At 40.1% G+C, this 25198-nt stretch overlaps 1 protein-coding gene across 1 annotated transcript in view; it reads right to left on the bottom strand.

Annotated features, from left to right (window-relative positions):
- The window catches only part of KIF26B (kinesin family member 26B), a 306955-nt gene that overhangs the window by 109285 nt on the left and 172472 nt on the right, over positions 1-25198 (bottom strand). The window contains exon 5 of the mRNA XM_065057896.1: positions 5287-5470. Within this exon, the coding sequence (XP_064913968.1) occupies positions 5287-5470 (184 nt within the window). The remainder of the gene's footprint in view (positions 1-5286; positions 5471-25198) is intronic.

Raw genomic sequence — 25198 nt, 5'->3', positions numbered from 1 at the left:
TAAGCATTGCTGGTTTATTTTGAGATTAACAAGTATCAACAAACAACTCACACACACACAAAAAAATATATCTAAGAAAAAGTAATCTAATCTCTGCTGAAACATAACAAATATCTCTCAGTGACAGAGTTTTATAAGACTACACACAGAAAAATAACAAATAAAAGAAGAGAGACCACATCCATTCATCCTAAACCCCGTGCCACCTGAAAACAACCTATTTATTAAGGCTGCCAGAAAATTTTTCACTCAAGCTGTTTTTCATGCATAACGTGGGATTCAGCAAAACAACATCTTTCACAGAAAGAACATTTCAGATTTTCAACAAATGTATTGGTTTAGTTTGGTTTTCTTTGACAGAAAATAGAAAGGGAGGGGCAGGGGGAAGAAGGAGGGAAGCAGTTTGGGAAGCAAATCTAAGCAAACCTTACAAGAATGCCCTTGAAGTAGTTAACCTGAGTGCAGGCATGGAATCATTATTTCTACAGGGAATGCCTTTTTGCTTTGTTACTTGGCTCATTTACAGAAAGAACAAAACAGAGTTAAGGAGTATGTCCCAGAAAATTATAAAACTTGGGGAAACTGTGCATATAGTCAGCCAGGACAGTGGCACCCTCTCTGTGTGTAAACCCAAGGAAAGTCATCTGCCACTCTCAGAATACAATGATTCAAAGACAGTAGAGAGAGAAGAAAAAGTGAGTGATGCTCAAGCTCCAGTATTTTATGAAGCAGGACCATTGCTCAGCCCAAAAGAAAACTCTGCTCTCAAGAAACCACACTACCAGCAAATGCAAACCTGAAGCACATGTGTATGTTATGACCCATACAAGCACCACTGTTGATATATTTACAAAACGGTCACAACCCTTTCGTTTTCACAGAGAGCTTTTGGGAAGAGTGCAACAAAAAATATGATCCTTTAATACTTTATTTCACTTTGACACTGCTGTATTTCTGCTAGGGTCAATAGCGTGTCTAACATCGAAGTAAAATGGTAATTATGCAGTCCCAACATTTCATTATTAATATCATCTTACTCCTTCTGTGAAGCTGAACTTTAGCTTTCAAATACTACTACTTTCAAATTCCGAGCTGGTACAGTTTGATTTGCAATGCCTTTTGTAAGAAAAGGTGTGAAACACGCAACCTGAATATATACTCTCTAATTCTTTGTCAGTTTAGACTCTTCAGTTGTACCCATATCCATACTGAGCTGCTAATTAACTTTTAAATATGTTGCTGATAGTCAATTCTTCCTAGTTTAACTCACAAAAATTATATGCCTGCACATGACAGCTGAGCAGCTGAGAAACTTCAGAATTTTAAATAAATCATTGCCATAAATTTTGCAACAAGTAGAATATTTGAAATTTCAGGTAGAAGTGAAAATATAAAATGGCAACTGCTTGGTAGCAAGTTCTTTTTAGAAAAACTGTGAAATGACATCTAACCCCAAAGCCGAAGCCTTGAAGTACCTGCTTCCTATCCTGCAGTGTCTCAGGTACCTATCCTCAGTGTCTCAAGTGCTGGGGCTCCCAGCCCTACAACAAAGTGCCCAATTTTCAGGCAGCCCATCCCAGGACAGCTGTGTGCAGCTGTCCCCGGGGCTCTCAGAAATCCAGTGTCCTTGGCATCGGCCAGCCTCCCAGTTCTGGTGAACGAGGCTTTCCAGTAACAAACTGTCATGTTAGAAATCACCCAGCACACTGAAATCCAAAGTGAAACAGAGTTTTATGGCACTGGGATTGCTGGTAAAATGCTATCTAAACACAAACCAGAAAAAAAACTAAATGACTGAAAGGAATGTTTAGCTTCTCCAAGCCTGCTTCCTCCACATGGGTCCACATTTCACACATTTCTACCCTTACAGAAAACACTCTATGAGAGAATATACTGAGAAAAGTAACATAGTTTTTAGCATGCTCTTATCAAAACATATGCCAATCAAACTGAACAGAACACATATAAATAACAACAACAATAAAAATTAAAAGTAAACAAGCTGGAAATTACATTACTTTGTCTGAAGTTTTCTCAGTCTGATAGATAAATTACATTCTTGTCCTGCAATTATTTCCTTATTATGTCTCACGCCTATTTCTGATATATTAAAATTAAAACTGTGATACAGAGGTAAACGGATGGGAAACTTTGATGAAAGTATACAAGCTTCAGGTCATAATTATAAGCTGACTCCGTGAAGAATCACAGAATTACAGAATGTCAGGGATTGGAAGGGACCTCAAAAGATCATCCAGTCCAATCCCCCTGCTGGAGCAGGAACACGTAGATGAGGTTACACAGGAATGTGTCCAGGCGGGTTTTGAATGTCTCCAGAGAAGGAGACTCCACAACCTCCCTGGGCAGCCTGTTCCAGTGCTCTGTCACCCTCACTGAGAAGAAGTTTCTTCTCCAATTTAAGTGGAACCTCCTGTGTTCCAGTTTGTACCCATTACCCCTCGTCTTCCCATTGGTTGTCACTGAGAAGAGCCTGGTTCCATTCTCGTGACACTCACCCTTTATATATTTGTAAACATTCATGAGGCCACCCCTCAGTCTCCTCTTCTCCAAGTTAAAGACCCCCAGCTCCCTCAGCCTTTCCTCATAAGGGAGGTGCTCCACTCCCTTCATCATCTTTGCTGCCCTGTGCTGGACTCTCTCCAGCAGTTCCCTGTACTTCTTGAACTGAGGGGCACAGAACCGGACACAATATTCCAGGTGTGGTCTCACCAGGGCAGAGTAGAGGGGAAGGAGAACCTCTCTTGACCTACTAACCCCCCCCCTCCTAATACACCCCAGGATGCCATTGGCCTTCTTGGCCACAAGGGCACAGTGCTGGCTCATGGCCATCCTGCTGTCCACCAGGACCCCCAGGTCCCTTTCCCCTATGCTGCTCTCTAATAGGTCACTTCCCAGCTTATACTGGAACCTGGGGTTGTTCCTGCCCAGATGCAAGACTCTACACTTGCCCTTGTTATATTTCATTCCATTTTTCCCCACCCAACTCTCCAGCCTGTCCAGGTCTCGCTGGATGGCAGCACAGCCTTCTGGCATGTCAGCCACTCCTCCCAGCTTGGTGCCATCAGCAAACTTGCTGACAGTGCACTCTAATCCCTCATCCAAGTCATTGATGAATATATGGAATAGTACTGGTCCCAGTACTGACCCTTGAGGCACTCCACTAGATACAGGCCTCCAACTGGACTCTGCCCCATTGACCATGACTCTCTGGCTTCTTTCCTTCAGCCAGTTCACAGTCTGCCTCACTACCCGGTCATCCAGACCACACTTCCTCAGTTTAGCTGTGAGGAGGCTGTGGGAGACTGTGTCTCGGTTCCTGAGATCAACTGTTCAGAACCAGCTCAGCTGGTGCTGATTGAGCAAAATCTCGAGGTACAGAGAAGAAACCAAAGAGGTGAAAAATGAAACTGAATTCTAGAAACCGCAGGGTAGATATATTTTTGCTAATGGAAATGTAGAAAAAAAAAAATCCATTTTGACTATACGAATTAACCTGATTTGGTTTACTACTTTAGAGAAGCATGTGTTAAAAGATTTTTTTTTAAAACCTTTTAGCTTTTTCTTATATACTCTGATAGCTAAGGGATGGTAAGTCTAAATTGAAAAGAAATATCCTCCTTCATCTGCTGGACTGCAAAATTTCAGTTTTTCTTACACAGCTAGAAAGCCTGGAGCCTGTTTTGCTACATGGTGTTGACGAAGAAGCAAATCATACATCTGTTTGCGCATATCTCAAAACTGTTTCCAAAGCCCTATCCACTGGAAACCAATGATTAGAGGAGCAAGAAAGGCTCAGAGCAAGCTTGCAGTGTTTGGACAGAGGTATGTTTGTGTCTCTATGTGTATAGATCCTTTTCACGAGAGCGGTGAAAACCAATGGTCAGGAGAAGTGCTCACACACTTCAACAAGGCAAATTAGTTCCTTCTTTTAATGATCATTTTTTCATTATTTCTCAATGGATTTTTTACTTCCAGATATAACCTGTCACCAGCACAAAAAAGTAAGAATCCTGAAAGGATGGCTTCTATTGTAAATATTTTCCATAGCAGCTTCTTACAACATTGAACAGGTTCAAGTTTACTGCTCCTCCCACTAAAGTCAGAGTATGCATCACTGCTAACTTCGTGACAGATCTGTACATTTCTTCCCATTTACCAGGCCACAAGAAAGAAGGGAGCCCTATGTAGAGAAAATTCATTTTCAAACAGGCATTAAACCATCCATGAAAGTAATAGCTTTGTTCCTTGAAATAAACAAATGAACAAACAAAAAAATCAAACCTGGAACCGCACAATATTAAGAAAGTGAGTATCTGAAGTCAGCAATAAAAATTCTGAAGCCCATCCTATGCTCAGCATTCTTACATCATACATTACAATTTCTCTTTTAAAGACAAAGGTTTCACCAAATTCATTGTCACTGCTTAGTATTCAATGAATATGGAAAAGCCACACACACAGATGCTTGCATAAGAAACTACCTTGATTAAAGCAAACTGCTGTCCTCAGCAACTGCACGCATGTATTCCCAGATGTAATATGCCAGGCTTTCCATTTGTGACAGGGAAAAAAGAAGGGCCACTCAGACAAACAACAAAGCAACAGCAAACTATATAGCCACCTCCTCCATCACCTCAACCATTTTCCACTATAAGTATGCACCTAAACAGCATTTTAAGAGGGTATGATTATGGCAAATGGGAGGAAATAACATGACAGAAGGAAAAAGGAGCAATTCATCATTATCAGCACAGGCTTTGTTCAGGTACATGGCCCAGCCTTGTCCTGACTGTACTGGAAGAAAGCCAGGAAACATGAGCCAGAAGCAAATTACAGTGTGTCCAGCCAAGACATCAGTCTGGACAGCAAGGGGATCAGGAACCCAGAATATGCCACAGCAAGCAACTGCTACACAGTATAAAGACAGCCCCAGAGGCCAACTGCTCCAGAAACCCGAGAAGTGACATTGTCACCGCCTAGTAGCGCAATGGTCCTAATGCAGGGGTGTTTAGTGCAGCTGGACCTTCCAATGTATTACTGCTGCACAATTAGGTCTGGGAGTCTTCATGTCAACTTGAACTTCATTAGAAGTTCACTTGCATTAAGTAACTTACATTGTTAGACCTTTGTACATGTGCTCAAAGACCAATTGCAGTAAAGCCAACCAAGAAAAGACATGGTCTTCCAATTCCCTTAATATTTTGCACGAGGATAAAATATTCCCTTGAAGAAAACAAGTGTTTCAGTGATACTCGCAAGGCCTACCTTGCCCAAACCAGGGGTGTCTTTCACTTTGCTGACTGCCCTCAACAAACATGGTGGAGCAGGGGGTGGAGAAGTCTGAAGGATACTGCTGAAGCTGGTAGAGAAGAGAGGAGATTCAGGAACAGATGATGCAGAAGGCCTGTGCTTCTTCTTTTTGGAAGACAGGTTCAATTTCTGAGCAGCTCTGTGGGAAAAATGACAAGAGTAAGCTAAAACAACCCCAAACTCATCAACACAAACAGTCAAGAATAAATTAAAGTATTTCTCAGGTTACTGTTTCTGTAGGATCTCAGTTTTGACCTCATTGATCTCAACAGTTTTATAATTTTTAATCTTCACTCATTATTACTAGTTTAATGCCACTGACTTCACAAAGTTGTCCCAAATTCAGCCTGCATTAAGCAGGGTCACAATCAGACCTCTCTCACTATCTCATCTATTGAAACAATTCAGGCTGCAAGAAAGCTCCAAAACCTCCAATTAAATCAATGAGCTGTACAGCAATTTCTGTTCTAAAATTAAGTTCAGTCACCAAATGGTTCACACTGAATTGTGTCTCATTCATAAGTCTCTGATTAGAAAATGAATACTTGTGCAATGTTTGGGTGTAAGCAGCCACTGTTAAGTTAATTAGTATTAAATGTGAATTTAGTGAGGAATAAGAAGGCATGCACTAGCTGTTTTAAATTTTTATCACCTCTTAAAACATAATCCAAATGGTGACCAATGAAAATATTGCTGTTTGCAATGAGATGGAGACAATCATACCAACTACAGCTGCATTAACCATTAGGCAGAGAAAACAATGAAGGCTGTTTTAATACTACAGGATTCTTAGACAAGAATGCTGAAGTTTGTATAGACTTTGATTAAAAAGCTATGCTTTTCTGGAACAGAAACATCAAGTACTTTTGTTTTGCATAATGTTCTATTTTGAGAGACAATTCAACATTCAGCCTTTGTTGCAGCTGTTTTGTTCGAACCCTTGTGCATTCTGCGCTGCCGAGGGATAACATTAATATTAACCACCCTGTCCCATGGTTTCCATTTTGTAAAATGAGCACTTTAAACAGAGCAGGTTGACTGGAGCACCATCTCAAAGGAGGGATGGATATAACAATTCATGAGGCTACTTTAATGTTATCTGCTTTGGCAGAAAAATTGTGACTTAAGATAGGTATATAAGTAGCCTGTGCTGATTGTAGCTCTTCTTACTTTGCTGAAGTGTCACAGTTAAGACCACTAATTCTAAACCCTCCTAAGTTTTAAGAAGCTTTAGCTCCATTACACTGGTATCAGTATATGTGATGCAACACTGAACCTACAGAAGTGATTACATTATTTTATCCCAAGCAGTCAGGGAAAAAAAGACTGAACATATATATACACTCACACACTCATTCCAGCATGCAAGTGCCTTGTGTTTGTATCAGATGTCTCAGACACACGAACAAATTACTGCTGGGCATGAAGCTGCCATACGTTAGCTGGTTCTGTGCGCACTGTGTGCACCACCAGTATGTGTTCTTTTAGCTTATGGCAAGTGCAAAGCAGTTCCAGATAGATTAGTTTGTAATAAAGGAAAAACACTGGGAGATTTTAATTGACCAGATACAGAATTACAACTCAGAAGTTTCTGTACCATTTCCTTGTCCTTCCCCTTCCCTCTGGCCTAAAGATTGCAGTTCATAACCTGGTTCCCTCCTTTAAGAGTCTGCTTTCTTTTTCATAGAAAACAATCAAAATGTGTTGGTCAAAACCAAAGCAAAAAACATAAATTTTTCGCTTTCCTAGCAACATTTCAGTGGTTTGAGAGGATTCAATTATTTCAGCTTTCACACTGTCCATCACTAATACTTTTATGAAGTTGTCCCTGAATGAATCAAGATTTTCTGTATGTCTTAGCTTCACTATGAAATTATTTTAAACAAAATCTTATACTATGTGCAACAATTGAAAATATAATTGTTGGCAAACACACTGAAAAGTTTACTCCTGTGCTTGAGCTCAGTCTTAAATATAGGCAGCTGTTCCACTCACTCTGCTCATACATCTGGTCTCGTTGAACTAACCTCAGGTGAAAATACATTTTGTAAAAGCCATTTTCAAAGTTGACTGACAGAGCCATTATCCCTCTCACCACTAAATGCTTCTCCAGCATTTACTACTCCTTTTACAAAGCTGATAGTGTAATACAAACGACTTCTTGACCCAACCAAACCCATAGCTGGCATTTTCTTAAGGAAAAAACATTGTTGGAGGTACCTGGCCTTTTCAAAACCTTGGAACTATATTCTAGTTTGACAGTTATAACCTTTGAGATTGCATTCATATAGAAGAACCTGCATTTTCCTTTGTATTTTAGGCCTGCATCTGGCAAAATGTATGAAAAAGCAATGAACTATTTCTCACAACTTCATGGGGTTTTCTGTTTTTCCCCAAGGAGAGAAAAATCAATGCATGGCAAGCTAGAAAATCATTTACAAACCCTGTCGGACTTGACTGAATTTTGAAGGGGATCAAAAAGGCAATAAGCCTCAGGTAATTCCCAGAGCATTTAACTGGGAAGAGAAGGATATTTTAACCAGATGTGGGCTTCAATATGACATAACTATGTATAGTGTGGCTTTCTTGTGAGAAGGATTTGTGCAAAATAATTCCACGTGGGTGGCTAGCATTGCTCTGATGATGCCAGCTGATGCTGATTTGGTCCTGTGATCTAGCACGGGAGTTTAGAAATTCTCACATTTTACTTTTCAAGGCAATTCAGACACCTGGCTCTCCCCTGCAGACTCTGGATAGACAGAGTTCTTGGGCAAAGCAGCAGGCTGGACCTTGGGACACCTGATGCCACTGCAGCCCACAGCCCACCGAGCCCTGCCAGCAGCTGTTTAGACTCTATGCCTTGTACAGGAGCCAGCTGATTTGTTTTCATGTATTATCTAGTATAATAGGACTCCGATTTCCATGAGACAATGCATGATGTTGTAGTAATGGCAATGGTGATGACGGCAACATAACTTCATATATTGACAAAAAGCTGATCATGCTCCACGTTACATCCACCTCACCTGACCCAAGTGGTATCAGCTATGAACTATGCAGGGGTGCATTGTGGGCTCCAGTGCAAATCAGTGCAGTGTAAACCACTTCCCTGCTCTGGTAGGGATTGTGTCCACACAGACACACAAGGAACTTGATCCCAATTAAATTTCTGAAATGTGTAATTTAGACTGTATTAGAACACTGTGTGGACACACTCGTCACTACAGAATGAACTTTAATGTCATTTTACTAATTTACCTTCCAAAATAATACAGATTTACTCCAGGTTAACAAATATACTTTGGATTCACACCTTCAGTTAATTTGGATTCTTTTTTCCTGAGAATCCTAATGTAAACAAGCAGCTGGAGACATTTTGAAAGCTTACAATATTCGTGGCAGAGGAAATAATCACAAGATTAAGATTTGAGGTTGCAGAAGTGGTATTAGAAAGCTGATAGAAGTTCGATCCAAGTAAAACTGATGGACTGCTGGCAGGAAAGGATTGCTTTAACTGCCTACCTGATCCAGAGCAAAGACTGAGGCCATTTCTTGAAAAGTACATTCTCTAGTTTTTGCTTTTTAAAATACAACCTTATTAAGGTGTATATCTTTGGGCAGTCAGAATGCTTTTCACCTCCTGCTTATGTACAGATGGTGATAAATTTTTTCCCTTAAAACGCCATGGGCAGGCTGGGATTTTCAAACACATTCATTGCAGAGCTAACTCCCCTACACTGGAAGCCAACGCATGACTGACAGAAACTTTCTGAAAGCTGAAGGTCCTTTGTGGGATTCTTTGAAAAAATGGAAGTAAACGAGCTTAGAGGTAATTCTGAGATGTGAAAGGGTAAAGTATGCTCTTTGAAAACTTGTCTAGGGAGATGAATGAACAGAAATGGATTAAATAATCCATTTTTAGCAAAGAAGAAAGACACTGCTAGGGGTGATGCAAATATCCCTGCTAAGAAAATATTCACACTGCTTATGAGCAATATAAGAATGAAGTTGATGAAACTCTTCAGACAAAATAAAAGGCATTAAGGAAAGCTCTGTAAATACCTTGGCTTAGAGAACTCACTGGGTAATGGTTAGAGTACAACATACGAAAGGAAACACTGTGGAAGGGACAGTTAGGAAATTCATGGTTTCCAAATTAACTTTGGCTGCTCACAAAAAGCAACTTCGGAAACTGAGGACAAATCGATACATCCACTTGTTACTAAGCAATAGTCAGTGAGAGGGGAAAAAACAAAACAAAACCAAAACCACCACCAAAACAACAACAACAACAACCCAAAACAAACAAAAAAACAAACAGTGAACTAAGAGCTCATTTGGCATAAATTCATATAAGATCATGAACTTGAGTGAGGATGGCTTAGTAAACTCACGCCACATTTTCTTTCTCTCAAGTAAGAAAGCAGACACTGACAATAAAATTGAAGGGACACCTATCTAACTTGATAAAATAAATTATTTTTTCACTAACACATTATCCAAGGCAAAATTAGAAGTGCAAGACTCACTGTCAAAGTAGAGGTCAGTAAGACCAGAAGATTCATAAGATGCAGAAGGAGGTAAGACATTTAAGTGAATAATTAAAGTATTATTCACACTTCTGTCAAAGATCATCACTGGATAAGTAACACTGACTCTCACACTTCAGTACCTGACACACCCCTTTGCCATTGACATACAAAGAAGTTTCCTTCAGTGCATATCTCTGGATAATTGCTCATTACTGGAGTTTCATATTACACTATGATGCATCCACTACTTATCACCCTTGGAAACAGACTTCCAGATCATAGGGGCCAGTGAGCCAGAGTATCAGTTTCTGTGTCAAAATAAAAACTGAAAATGAGCTCACTTTCATATCATATTTTCCACAGAGGAAATGAATGTAAAGCTGTAGAGGCTAAATAGTCATGTACTATCTAACTTTAATGTAAATATTTGCAATTTTCATTAAAACTAAACATCTAATTTTCTTCATTATTTGGAGACATACATTTAATTTTATAAGACAAACGGTCTCTGCTGGGTGCACCGTTCAAGGAGGAATGTAAGAACTTTATATGTGCAAGGATGGCTTACTAGAGGATGTGCTGGTTTGACAAGCCCAAAGGAGATTAATGGTCTTCCCTTGTAATTAAAACACTATATTTAATTATCAAAAACTATCTTACCTGCTGTATCTTAGTGCTGGGTTGGAAAATAGATGGAAGCTTAGTTTGGAAGTCCATCTCCTGAACTAATTCCCAAAGCATATTTGTGCAGACGTATCACTAGTTATAAAATACATTTGTGACCAACTGTGGCAGTCACCCAGCATGAAACACTCGTATCCTACGGTCTCGGTTTTGGCACCTAAAAGTGAAAGATGCCATTCCCCAGCCCCTTGTTCAACACAAAAGCCCTACCATTTTTTATTATTTTTATTTTTCCAAACCCTTTCCATAATGCTTCCTGTAGAAAGAGTAGAAATTCTTGACTGTCACCTACTAAGTAAAATGTAATCTGCATAGTATTGTAGTTAACTGATGGAATGTGAAACAAAAACATACTGGAAGCCTGCCATTAATGTTTATTATTTCCAACTGAAATGTTTGCAAATATGGGTTTGTGGTGTATTTTGTGTTCCAGACAACTGTGTTTATATAAAGTGAGTTATCTTATCTTATAGGTCCTCATGTAGCTGTAAGGTAAGAACGAACGGGATACAGCAAAATTACAACCATGCAGGCTTTTTTATATGGGAAAAGCTAGCCTTGATTTTCAGTTACAAAGGGTCACTCAACAGTTGTTTTTTCTCCAGGATCTACCGTCACCGAATTATATCAGTTAATGTTGCCTATACAAACTGGATGCAGGGAACTAAATGGGACATTCACATTTTCTAATTACAGGGATCTAACATAGCTTCTCTGAAGTGTCACCCAAAGTGATTCTGTTTCCCCAATCACCTGTATAGGTGACACAGGCTCACTAAGGTGATATTACAGCCAAGTTGACCTGGGTGCTACCACCAAAAGAGGAGGCCCCATACTTGTCACTGTTCTGTTTGCATACTTCCTTTCCCTCTCTTCTTTCCTCACATTTATTTTGGCTCAGCTGCTACTGCTTTAACCTCCTGAACTGGCTTGTGCCAAAGGGGTGCTCTAAATCATATTTATTTGACATGGCTAATATGCCTGAATTGCTGTGGCAAGCACCTTCCCTGACCTTAAAATCTGAGGTATGTGGTACTAAATGTGGTTTCACGCAAAATCTCATCTTTCTATTTGGAGGGCAAAGATCTGGCTGGGAGCCATGGCTTCCATTGTGCCATGCCTTTCTTTGCATTCTCTAAAGCAAAGAGAAGAGAGATGCTTCACAGGTTGTTTATCCAACAAGGGGACATCTGTGTTCTGCTGCAAGGGGCCAGGTTCCCTTCCCGCTATCTGCTGCAAACCAGGGGTACCACCTGAGAAGCATCCTCCATGAACAGAGCAAAATGACCTCCAAGGGCTTTTCCTCATACCTTTGCATGGAACTGTTTTTCTCATCCAAAAGTAAAGCCATGTCCATTCCCAGCCCACATTTTCTGCCTTCCAACAGGAATTATGAGCTACGAACAAGAATCAGGGCAACTTCATGCCACTTAAATTCTCTGTGTGGCCGAACCCAGGGCTGTGGTATTGCAGCCTAGTAGGGCATGTAAAGAATGAAATAAGAATCCTCAGAGGAACATTTCCTGGATTTGTAGTTCCAGTAAGATTCTTAGTATTTGTGTTTAATTATTTTACAATGCCTTTAAAATCTGGAGATAATTTGAGCTCTCTGCTTATGTTGTGGAAGGTATAATAAACATCTCTCTAATGCCCAGTAAATGCTTGCCCCTTATTGTTCTCTTTATTTTTATGTATGCATTCAATTTCATAGCAACAATAAAGCTGTCCCAGGCTGTAATCTTTCACTTCTTGGGTGGTTAATTCAGATGTTTTGGCCACAGTGCCTTCATGACTATGCTCTCTCCTGGAACTGTATTGTAACTGTCAAGAAACTCATTATTTTTAACTTAGTTAATTCCAACACAAAGTGAAAATAGGGCTTCAAATCTTGTTCAGGACAGGTCTTTAAAAACTCAAGGCTTCTTGTACCCAGGCAATCTTAATAAAATTAACAGCTCAGACCTGTTCTTACATCAAGTTGAAATTTGTGTAAATTCACTGGCAACAGAGCTGCTAAGTTGCCCCCAAAATGAAGATGAAGAATGTGCTTGAAGACCAATAGCTTAACGAGAAGCTCAAAGTCCCACACACATACATATTGCAGGACAGAGGACTCGTATTCTACACAGCTGTTACTTGGGTGAAACTCCAAATCTTAGACAAGGATCTGACAAGACAGGAAACAAACCACTTCTCATGTCAGGACTGTTTGATCCACAACATTCTCTTCACCAGGTATCACTCCAGTAAAGATCTTTTTACCTATCCTAAAAGTTCCTAAAAAACCCTGATTCGGTGACAGATAGCCTTCTGTCTTTGGCAACAGGATCATTACTTAGCTCTCACGTATAGAGGTAATGTTCACATTTGGAATTTCTACAAGAAATCAAAACCTTGTCCTTCAATAGTACCCATCAAGAAAGCTACATCTTGAGTAAACAGCTTGATCCATTTAGCTAGAGAAAGATCATTTATCCTTTATTTCCTTTCCATTTATTTTTCTCTTCATTCTCTTCTCCTTTTAGTACAGGCATTACTGATCCAGGCCACCACACACACTATAAAAACAACCAGATTCACCTTACCTGCTGCGTTATTGACCACAGACACATATAATCAACCTGCATTTTTACAGAAAAGAGTGATTTTGGTTACCAGCAAAGGATGCAACTCCAAGAAAGTGTTCAGCATTCAAACACAGAAGACAAACCACTAGACAATCTTTTAAAGAGTGAGTATAGTTTCTTTTTATTAATCTAGTTTATTTTTCTCTCTGAAAAATACTTTTATGAAAAATAGTCATCAGACAGATGATAGCGCTTACAGCATTATCCTGTTCTTGGAAAGCTCTAAGGGTGAACTGGTATGTGTCACTGAATGCTTAATGTATGAAGGAAGCTGAACAATTATAAACCATAAATATAAATATCAAATAAAATCAGATGTTTAGCACCAGTCTGATATGGGAAGAAAACCAGCTACATATTTATTATAACTCAAATGAATTCAAATGTAAGCCCCTACCAATCACTGCATGGTTAATTGACAATGCATCTTCAAGTCCTATGGGAAAACTGCATAAGTGGGAGACTGACAACCATGGACCAGAGTAGCCTTAATTTCAATCACACAGAGCTGGGGGCAAGAAACAAGCTCTGTCCAGCACAAGCTTTGGGTCATGAGAACCATTGCCTGTACAGACTAAAGATTTAGATCTTAAGACGCCAGCATTGCCATTAAGTATTAAGAACGGTGACATGCACTGTTTTATATTTGTACTGTTGTGTAAAATAAAAAACACATGCAGATCTGTTAGTCTTCAAGTGTTAGCTGGAAAATATTAGGGGCATACATGTACAGTTACAGTGTCTTCTCCTGAAAGTCCCACCAGGGATGGCTGCCAAACGGATTTTCCCCATGTCTGAGACAACCTAACAAACTTCAAACTGTGGGACAGGACTCCTGGTTAGCCAGACCACAAATTACTCTCCTCATGAGCAAGAAGTAATGACAGTTATGACAACTCAAAAATGTGACTAACAGATTTGCAATGAGTAACTCACAAACCGCTGGCCATTTCACAACAGTCCTTAAAATCACATAAAGCAATTTCTTTAACTGTAAGTTTTATGGAGCTTATATGATTACAGTCATTCTATTACCTTGGATGCTAAAGCCTGACCACACACTGTGTGGAAATCTCTGTCCCATTCAGCAAAAACCTCTCATAACACCAGGAGGAAAAGCAGCCAGCATGCAGATTCACAGTCCATTCTGTCATTGTTTAACTTTCCAGTTGGCAGAACAATTAAACAGATGTATAAATAGACCAAAAGGTAGATAAGCTTTACAGGGTTTTTTGCCTCATCAATATTTTTGGAGGCCTGCACATTTAAAATAACACCAGCATACAAATGGTAAACTATTCTGACAACACAGATGCACTGAATTTCAATGCACTTAAGCCCAGCTCTGACAAGCAACCTCCTGTCATAATCAAAAATATCTCCTCTAAGAGTTCCTGTAAGTCTTGCCTTGTACTTATTTAAGTCACCACCATGAGATAGTGATAATTCTTTGAGACAAGTTGGTTTTGACTACTGGAGACTATAATTATTACTATGTTAAGGTCCAAGACTGAGTTCCTTCTCTTAAAAAACTGCACACATGCCAAAATCAGTCACAGAATCACAGAATGGTTGGGTTGGAAGGGACCTCTAGAAGGGACCTCTAGTCCAACCCACCTGCTAAAGCAGGTTCACACAGAGCAGATGGCACAGGAATGTGTCCAGGCAAGTTTTGAATGTCTCCAGAGAAGGAGACTCCACAATCTCTCTGGGCAGACTGTTCCAGGGCTCTGGCACCCTCAAAGTAAAGAAGTTTTTCCTCACATTCAACAGAACCTCCTGTGCTTCAGCCTGTGCCCATTGCCCCTCATCCTATTGTTGTGCACCACTGAAAGGAGTCTGGTCCCATCCTCTTGACATCCATCCTGAAGATATTTGTAAGCATTGATGAGATCCCCTCTCAGCCTTCTCTTCTCCAGGCTGAACAGGCCCAGCTCTCTCAGCCTCTCCTCACAAGAAAGATGTTCCAGGTCCCTAATTATCTTTGTAGCCCGCTGCTGGACTCCCTCCAGTAGTTCCTTATCCTTCTTAAACTGGGGAGCCCAGAACTGGATGTAGTACCCAGATGTGGCCTCACCAGGGCAGAGTAGAGGGGGAGGATAACGTCCCTCAACTGTATGGTTGGCCTCCTTGGCCACAAGGGTACATTGTTGACTCATGGTCAACCTGTTGTCAATCAGAACTCCCAAGTCCTTCTCTGCAGTGCTGCTTTCCTGCAGGTCTGTCCCTAACCTGTACTGGTGCCTGGCATTATTCCTTCCCAGGTGCAGGACCCTACACTTGCCCTTGCTGAACTTCATTAGGTTCTTCTCTGCCCAGTCCTCCAGCCTGTAAGCCTGTCCAGGTGTCACTGAATGGCAGCACAGCCTTGCGGTGTGCCAGCCCTCCCTCCCACTTTGGTATCATCAGCAAACTTGCTGAGTGTGCACTCAGTATGATCCTATCTTCAGAGATACGCTGAAGCACAAAGAAATTCATGAACAGTGACAAATAGTAATTTATTCTAGATGTCCTCAGCAGATTCACACAAATAGTTACAGTTGTTTTGGAGGTGCCTAACAGCATCACCCTGGTACATACAAGGAAGGTACCAAGATGACAGAGTCTGGCATTTCAAGCTGGGGCATGGAAGGAGAACAAGAGCTAGTGGGCCTATCTTGCAACAAGAGATATGGACAGGGTATAAGGAAGCTGAGCAAGGTTGTGCAGTCTCTGTCCTTGGGGAATTTTAAGACCAAAATGGATCAAGTTCCGGGCAACCTGTCCGACCTCAGAGCTGAGCCTGCTTTGACCAGGGGGTTGGGACAAGAAACATCCTGAGGTCCCTTTCCAGCCTCTGTGATCCAATGATGCTATGAAAGGTTAGTACAATTCTGAGAGCAATAAAAATATTGTAATTTATGTTTTCTTTCAAAATAGCTTCTCTGAAAACTTTCAACAAAATCACTTAGCATCAACCTCAGCAATTTATTCACTCCAAATGAAAGTTTTCATTTTTAGAACATCAATTTAAATGTAATTGAAGCAAATGTCGAACTTTCATTTCAAATTGAAAAAGTTAATAACTACTTCTTTTCTAAGGGTGTAACCAAAACACATTAAAAATTTTCTTGATTCTTGTTTACTTTCTGGAAGGATAAAAACGAAATCAGCAGAAGCTGATGAAGTAATTTAATTCGAATAAAATCTACATTACTTGCTGGGGAAAAAACTGACAAAATTTCACCCAAGTCGCCTTCAATATTTTGTAACAAGACCTTCTGTCTCTATTTACTGAAGATTCGGGAAGCAATTCTACACAATTCTAAATGTCCTCATATCCTACCATTTGCAGGGGAAGTCCTATGTGCCCAGCCTTTTGCAGGAATGCTCAGCATTCTGCTGGCTCAGACCCCACCTCCTTTGGGACCTGACCTTAATATTAAACCGACTTTAATCATGCTGCAAAATGAACTATTACAAAAAATATGAAACTGGAAAACACTATTACATTTGGTAATTGCTGTTATTTTTCAAATAAACCTCTTGTTCTTGTTTTTCTGCTTCCAGTAAAGTGAAATAAAAAACAACATGAAATTAAATACACCAAACATTGGTATTACATTGCCAGAAAAAAAAGTGAACTGTACAGATGTATGGCACAGGCACCAAAAAGCAGAAATTATAAGATATAAAGACTTTAATCTGCAGCATTCTGCTTATTACTTGTACAAATTTCAATGAAAGTCAATTAATTTTCAGATCTGAGTACACTTCTCAGACAAGTATTTTTGTTTATTAACAGAAGTAAATTTTTGAAAATACCTCTAATATTGAAAAAAAAGTTATTTACAATGGCTCAAAATTTTATGCCAATAGTGTTGCTCTAAATGAATCCTGTCACATATAAAAAGACAGAGAAATGTATTTGCTGCTTGATTTCACTTGGACCTCAAACTCTTTTGTGATATGTTGATAATACCCATATTTGCACCTCTGTTCCACTTGAATAAAGTGCCAGTGACTCACGGTCAATACTGGTAAAATACAGCTGTGTCTGATGAGTGCAGGGGGAGGGAAATCAGAGAATTAGCAAGGATCTTGTTGGCTCTTCCAGACTGCCAAAGGGACTACAGTCTTCAAGTCCCATGAGTCCATGGTAGATAGATGATCTTCAGAGGACCCTTCCAACCCAAACTATTCTGTGATTATATATGACAAATACAAGCAGCAATATTAGGCAGAAAAATATTTTCCCTCTTAGAATGTATAGAAACAGGCCAGAATATTGCTGTGTGCTCTAAGGACAGATAGGCATGAACATTTCACTTGGTGTATTCAGAATGAAAGCTCATTTCACAAGCAGGGAGATTCAGCTGTAACTCTGAGCTCTCCTCTTGCCACCCTATTGTCTTTCTCCACCATTCTCTATTCAAGGTTTAGAAGCATGATAAACTGTCTGGTCATTGTATTTCATAAGACAAACCATGCTCAATAAATACCTCAAACTTTCCCAGTGATGTCTGCATGTGAAGCTTTTATTCCTGGACAGCTGGCCTACTGAAAGCCAGGTCAGCTCCCTCAGCACTGGGCTCTTCTGCTTCCTCCCTCTCCAACAACCCATAGGGTCCTGATCCACAGCACGTAGTGCTTGGTGCAATCCTTTCAAAAGGCACGTCCCCTATGTTACAGCATCTTGGTACAAAGCATATTTTTCTAAAAATCCTGGTCCTCATCATCAAAGCAAACAATAGGCTAAAGATTACCTCTACCAACAACTCAGAGAATACTTGAAAAAATAGGAACAAAATTACTCTTCCAAGACACCTCTCAGTAATGCAGCTCTATGACACAATATATCAGGCCACTGTCTTGCCTTCATTAGAGCAGAATCACTTCTCTATGCAGTTCGTTATTTGATGAGAAGGTCCAGGAAATCAGTTCATCTGCCATCTTAATGATAAATATCCCATAGTCACAAAACCTGAATGTTAAGCTAGAAATCTCATGGACTGCGTTTATTGTTGGCCTTCGAAAATATTTCCAGTAATTCTTTCTAAGCTACCTCAGAAATTCCTACTGTTGCCAAAGTACACCTATATGGTTCTACAATACATTTTATCCTGCTCTCCCATTTTATATATATATATATATATATGTATATATATATATATATATATGTATATATATATATATATATATGTATATATATGTATATATATGTATACAAAAACACCAGAAGAAAGATGCAGGAGAGCCTGTAGTCACCTCCTGCCAATGTGTCTTCTCTGTACCAAACAGCTGCAACTTGGCTTCTAAGAATAAGACAAGAATTATATTTTTTCCTATTTTTCTTTTATATGAGACAGAGGACAGGAGAAGAACTAGAGAAAGATAGCACCTTGGACAAACTCACCACTGTGATACCCTATAAATGTGCAGAAAACAGTATCTCTGTAATATCAAAGACAAAACCACTTAAGCTGAATTTCTGAAAATCAGTCATGTGCTGCGGCTTCTCCTGTTAGTGAGCACACAGCTGGACACTGGCAAGGCACCCTGCTAAAGGCTGTTGATCAAATACTATAGCTTAACTTGACACTGTTGTCAAGTGTTGTGTAACAGAATGAGGCACGACTCCAAATTTCACAGATGCCTTTGTGCACTACTGCAGCACATTCAAAGCAAAACCTTGGTCATACCAGGAATGGCATGGACTAACTCAGACTAGAGAAATATGGGAGGAGGTCAGCAAACTGCTTATGCATCACAGCAGTTCATACAGATAACGGATAGCATCCAAGGGAAAGTCACATTGTCATTTACTGTGCTTGCATACCACACAGAGGCTTATGGTTTTGTTGTATCTAAGTTTTTTGGAGCTCAATGAAAAAGCTGTTTACTGATCGAAAACTTCTTACACATCCCATTATAGGGTAGATGACATTGCAGCATATTCTTGAGAAATCCACCACCAAATAGGTTATGATTCAAATATCTTAGATGGTTTTGCACAGCTACCTCAAAAAAAATCAATCCAATTTTGCACAATTTATGTTACTTTTGATCTTTAAAACTCAAAAATTCTCTTTCTTCCTTCTTATAAGACACAGATGGATAAAATCTTCTTCCAGAATTCTCCATCTTCTAAGCTCAGGTTGCCTCCTTTTCCATGGACAGAGCTTTCTAGTCAAACTTCTTTCATTGCAGTTCATCTTTTGGGGACATTTTTTCAGAATAAGGAGTTTACAGAAGACAGCCTAGAGTATATGCTGCCTAGAGTACCAAGAGGAATCAGTTTGGCCCTCAGGAAGGGCCTCAAAACCCGTCAGCTGATAGTTTATAGCAGTGTAGCTTTTCAAATCTTTTTGAGAAAATTGAGTGCACTCCGGATTGCTTGTTATCTGGAAAAGCACATCCTGAATAGAGAAAAATTTGAGTATATTGTGCTTCCCAGACCAGAAGATAACAGAGGACACGAATTTGTTCCTTTGCCCTGCTACTGTTACCTGCAGCAAGGCACAAGCACTCCAAATGGTCCCTCACCCTGTGTTTGCAGCAAGAGAAGCCCTCGTTTTCCATTATGAAAATCTCATCGCCTCAATACATCCACAGTATATTGGTAATTTTAAAGAACCATAAACCCCTTAACAAAATGACTGGCCAGAAAATAAAACTTGGAATTTAGTTTCCAACGTCACAAGGCTCTGGTCTTATTTGAAATGCTTTTATCTGATTTAAACAAGCGAGGATGGAAACCTACTGAGTGGGTAATGTAGTTAAAATGAAATTGCTTGACTGATCTGGCACGTCTGGGGCTGCCTCCTTGTGTTAAAGAACTCTCTAGCTTCTCTGAAGTAAACCATTCTCCTGTTGAAACTTCAGATAAAAATGAAAACTTTATTCTATATGTAAGGTATTGATCCATTTGGGACTTATTTAAGCTGCCTAGCTTTATCAGTTTGGGCCTCCTGCGCTCAAAACAAAACTGTGCAGTACTCTCTGAGGAGCCTCCGACAGACTCTTCCTTCATCCTCCCTGTGTCCTAATACCAAACAAACATAGATTGCAATCAGTCCTTTCTAAAAGGCGGCTTGCAGACATGAGCACATCATAGCACTTTCTCATAAAAAAAACCCAGCCTGCACCCTCTCACAGAGCCAGAGAGTTTTAAACCAGCTATTTGGCTTTAACAGGACCCATCAGACTCACAGTGTGGCTGATAGAGCAGCCAAGGGACTCCTCTGCACAGCTTCGCCCACAGCCGCATGGCCTCCCTTGCTCTCAGAAACAAGGCTATTTTTAGTAAATCTGCTGTTTTGTCCATTTGCAACATCACCATAAACTGCGGACATCTCTGAAGTAGTCTCACTCAAGCGGTCATTCAAGACTGAATATTACAACTTAGAACACTACAAATGTTGCGGGGAGCGGGTGGAGAAGTACTTTAGCTTAAAGTAGTTGATAACACAACATTTTTGCCCCACAAGAAATATTTCATTACATTCTTAAAAACATATTTTATTTTTCTCCCTGATATGGTGGGAAAGCAATAAGTACACCCTGTGTGTCTACAATGCAAAAGCACTGCAAAGCTGACACAGACAGACAAGCCTGAACTTAAAGCACAAAAATACATACTTTCTGTCCCAGCCTCCACATAATTTATCCCATTGTAATTTCAGCAGTATGGTTATAGCAAATAATCTTCTTAGTGTGAAGGTATTTATTCTGGTACAGCTTATTCCCAAACAGCAAGGGGAATAGGGGAAAATAATGTAAAGTGATAAAATTGCAATTACACAAGAGCAGCTGTGTATTATTTTGGCAAGAAGAAATGTGTCCCACAACAAAAATGACTGCATTATATATATGTGAACACACACACACACGCAATACAGCCAGTTCACTTTCCCCTGTACACATCAACACCCACTCCAGTCCTGCATGCACAAACCAAAGAACAGAAGCACTGTGGAGCACTGGACAGGGAGTCAATTCGGGGCCGTGTCAGCCTGGGCAAACATCATCATGCTGCTTCACACCTGAGCTGAGACAGCACAACACTGTGCCAGACAGACCTACCAGCCCATAGATCTCTTTCCTTCAGTCATCAGTATCACCAACTTCTTTTCATTTCATTATGTGCTCTTGTAGCTATTTTACATATATGTCATGTTATCAATTTTTTTGCTTTTCTGGCTACTGCCCCATCAATACACTTAATCAAATAATATTGGGAACACGTCAGGCAGATGAAGTGCATTCAGCTCATCACTGACACACTGATGGCCATTCGGGGGTGACGTTACAGTCCTTACTCTATTATTAGCTCCTGCCCGCTGCACTCAGACTTTCCCCTGCCATTCTGTTCCCCAAGCTAGAGCACATTTATACTTCCCTTAGGATTTATTTTCTGTGCTAGATATCTACCTCTGACAGTGAAGATATGGAAAGAAGACCTATAGACTATGTGACACATTATTAGACAGCATTTTTTTACCAGGAGAAACAGCATATCAGTGCGGCCTTTTTGCATGGTTACATTTCACATCTCTAACATTGCATGGAGACACACTCTGATCACATTAAATGCAAATCAATAATGATGAATCTCATGAGATAAGATTGTGCTCTGAAGCTCAGACCAGTCTTAGATCACTTGTTTCTGAATGAATGATAAATTTGCTATGCAAGTTCATTTTTGCAAGGACCTAAGCACCTTCTGTAATGTGTGCTGCATGCCTATAGCTCCTACTGAGACTAATGTGACCTTAAGAGGTTGGCAGATTTCAGAAACAGGCATTTTCTGAGTTATTGAAGGGATTCCTGTGTAGGGACCTGATCTAACACCATGCTGTACACCCTGCATTGCTGCTGAAGGAAGCAGAAAATACTCATTATCTTGAAGGAGGTAATTACAGAAGCCCCTAATGTTAGAACAGAAGACAACCACCTCGTGAATAGAGCTTGTCAACACAACTGTTAGGAGACTCTCAGGAAAGCTGGCTGCTGCGGTGGCCAGCCAAACTGAGGGTACCATGGTGTGTGTTAGGAAGGCAAGAGATTATTACACTATCATTATTTACCAAGGGAGATGCAGATTTTTTTCAAGCATGACTGTATTTCATCAGCCCTTGAACATCTGGTTGCGAGTAAAAATGGTTCACAAGCACAGAGAGGCTGGCTGCCATTGCTGCAGATAAACTCACTATCACAAGAACTTCAAGAGCACATTTGGTAATCAAAGGAGTTTAAATACAGGGCATGTGACTATGCCATCTCCCCTTCTCTATCTGATGCCACAGGAAAACATGGAATGACAAAAACAAAAGCTTATTTTCATCTTCTTTTCCACCAAGATTAAATAAGATTACAGCAGAAGGGCAGTCACACAGACTTACATGAGGACAGTGCTGTGATATTGTGAAGCTGGCTGGTGGGGAAAAAAAAAAAAGCACCAACAAAAACACAAAAACATCTCTCACCAGTCTATTTTAAGGATTCATCTTATATAACAGGAAGCAAGCACAGTTATTCTGGATGTTTGAACACCGTCTGTCATATCGCCACAAGCAAAGGAAGTATAAAGAAGTATGTGTGACCATTTGAAGACTGTTAGTTTTAATTAGTCTGTAATAATGCTGGTTACATAAATCCTTGCGGGTTGAATTAGAGGATGAAAATGCCATGAAGACTAAGCCTACATGATATCTAAATCATTCCAAAGCTAAGGGGAAAATACGTCTTTCCTTGCAAATGGCAAGCTCAGAGATGAAGGCGGCAATCAAGCTGTGGTATTTACAGGCAGTAGCCACTAACACTGGTCTGAATTTTTCAGGGCAGCAATACACAGTTTTCAGGGAGGCAAGGGACATGTGGCTGCTCCCTGGCAAAAGAGCACTTTTCTGTCCAAACGCTAACAAGTGAAGCATCGGCTATCTATGTACAATTGAGCTGGAACCCTAGAAGGGTCCCTCAAGGTTATCGTATATCAGCTGGCCCATTAGCTGCTACCCCAGCTTAGCCTATGAGTGCTGCAGCACTGCCCAGAGCTGCCAGCAGAGAAGGCACCCAGTCCCTCTACCATTTCTCTCTGCCCTCACAGACATGCAACATGGGGCAGGGATGTAGTTTCTTAGGTTTCTAGGTTAGGGGTTAGAATTGGGCTAATAGCTTTGATTACAAACACTGTTCAGGATGAAGGGATGTACCAAAATTTTGAAAAGACCAGTGAAACATTTCAGTGCCTTAAAACCACATATGCATTTATTTTTTAAGCTTTAGCATACATGGAAGGAGAGATAAAATTGTCTGTATCAGACTGAAAAGTTTGTTGTGTCTAACTCAAACCAGAATTTTGCAGCTTTCATTTCCTATGCTAAACCAAAAAACAATTGTTCATACAGCTTTAGTTACTAACCTGATGAGAATTAAAGGAGGAATTTTGTGGACACTACCCAGGTTTGTGGAGCTCTCCCCCAACCAATCACTGCCTGCTGCTCCCAAGGCTGCTCCAGTGTACAGATCAAAGTAGTACATATCCAGAAATGCAGCGCTATAGAGAAACTTTGGAAACCTCAATGAAAAAAAAACACCACCATAATTTGGGCACTAATGTACAACTATGCACAACACATCTGGGGAAAATTTTCAGGAAATCTAAGTTAGTGTCAATCCACATACTTTTGTATGATTTCATAGCAGCTGGTCCATGGAGAGCCTGAAATTGGTCCCACTCTTTATCCTGATTAGATACAAAACTAAAAGCCTCTTAATTCACATATGACTGTTAAAACAGGAGAAAAAAGATGAAAAGATGAAAGTTAGGTCAGGTAGTAAAAATATAAATATAGCGCATTACAATAACTGAATATTACTAAAGGTTAATGTAACGCTTTTTTGGTTTTTATCCATCTAGTTCTTGGTATGCTGATTCAAAAAGAGAAAAACCCTTTTAGGCACGTCCTTCACATGTAATATTAGGCCTTCCCTTTGTGATAAAACATCTGCATGTCTCAAATGCTAGGAACTTTTCATAGTGACTAACGTATAAACCAAGAAAACATATTGTTTTGATTATACTTTTAGAATGGGCATATTGAAAGTTATAAAAGAAGTAAAGAAGGTAATAAAATCCCTCCGATTTGCCATCTAAATAGTGATAATCACATTACTTACGTTGCCTTCCAATCCATCATTATCATTACTACATTATGGCTAGATGATCAAATGCAAGAAACTTTTCTTCATGTTTGATAATAAAAGATTTTGCTCAGATGTTCCTTGTTAGAGTTGCAGCTTCCTTCATGGAAGTGCAACGGTATGGAGGTGAAGACAGACAGCCATAAAGATCCCTAAATCCAAAGGGATGGTGAAAAGCCAGAAGTAATGGAAGAGTCACGACTCCCCGAGCACACACTACCACTGCTGAACAGATTTCATCTGAAAAGGCATCTCGACTGAATTTCACGGTAACTTCTCACCCCACACAGTACCTGCTCTAGCAATACATTTCTCATTTTATGGGAGGTTTTGAGCAGCCCAATGCAAACTTCTCCCTGCAGCTTTCTGACAGAAACTTCATCTGTTTCTTCCCTGCTATCCAACGTGTGTGGCTGTGAAAGAGAGAGACACACAACATGTGTGTAATTGGGAAAGGCAGAGCGAGACGTAAACACTTGCTGGGACTCCATTTAACCTGTAACTCAAAAATTCCCTTGCAGAGAGCTGAAGAGGTTAAGCCTTTAAAATGTATGTTGCTTTTCTTTACACACATGAACAGAATGCATTTTTTACCTCCATAATGAAATGAGCTAGATATAATATATATAGCAAACTACACGTATGCATAAACAGTTGCACATATTGCTCTTGCATACATGCAAAGCTGAGCTGTTGGAATGGCTGATGGAAAGGGCAGGTCCAATTACTTCAGTGCAAAAGCCAAGGCTCACATGTGACAGCCAAGATGACCTGCACTTACCTTTGCTGCTCACAGCTTGTCATGTCAGAGAGCAAGCACACCCCTGAAGAGTTGCCTTT

Source organism: Columba livia, chromosome 3 (genome assembly GCF_036013475.1).
Source record: "Columba livia isolate bColLiv1 breed racing homer chromosome 3, bColLiv1.pat.W.v2, whole genome shotgun sequence".
NCBI lineage: Eukaryota > Metazoa > Chordata > Aves > Columbiformes > Columbidae > Columba > Columba livia.
This window is presented reverse-complemented; position numbering and strand designations above follow the sequence as displayed.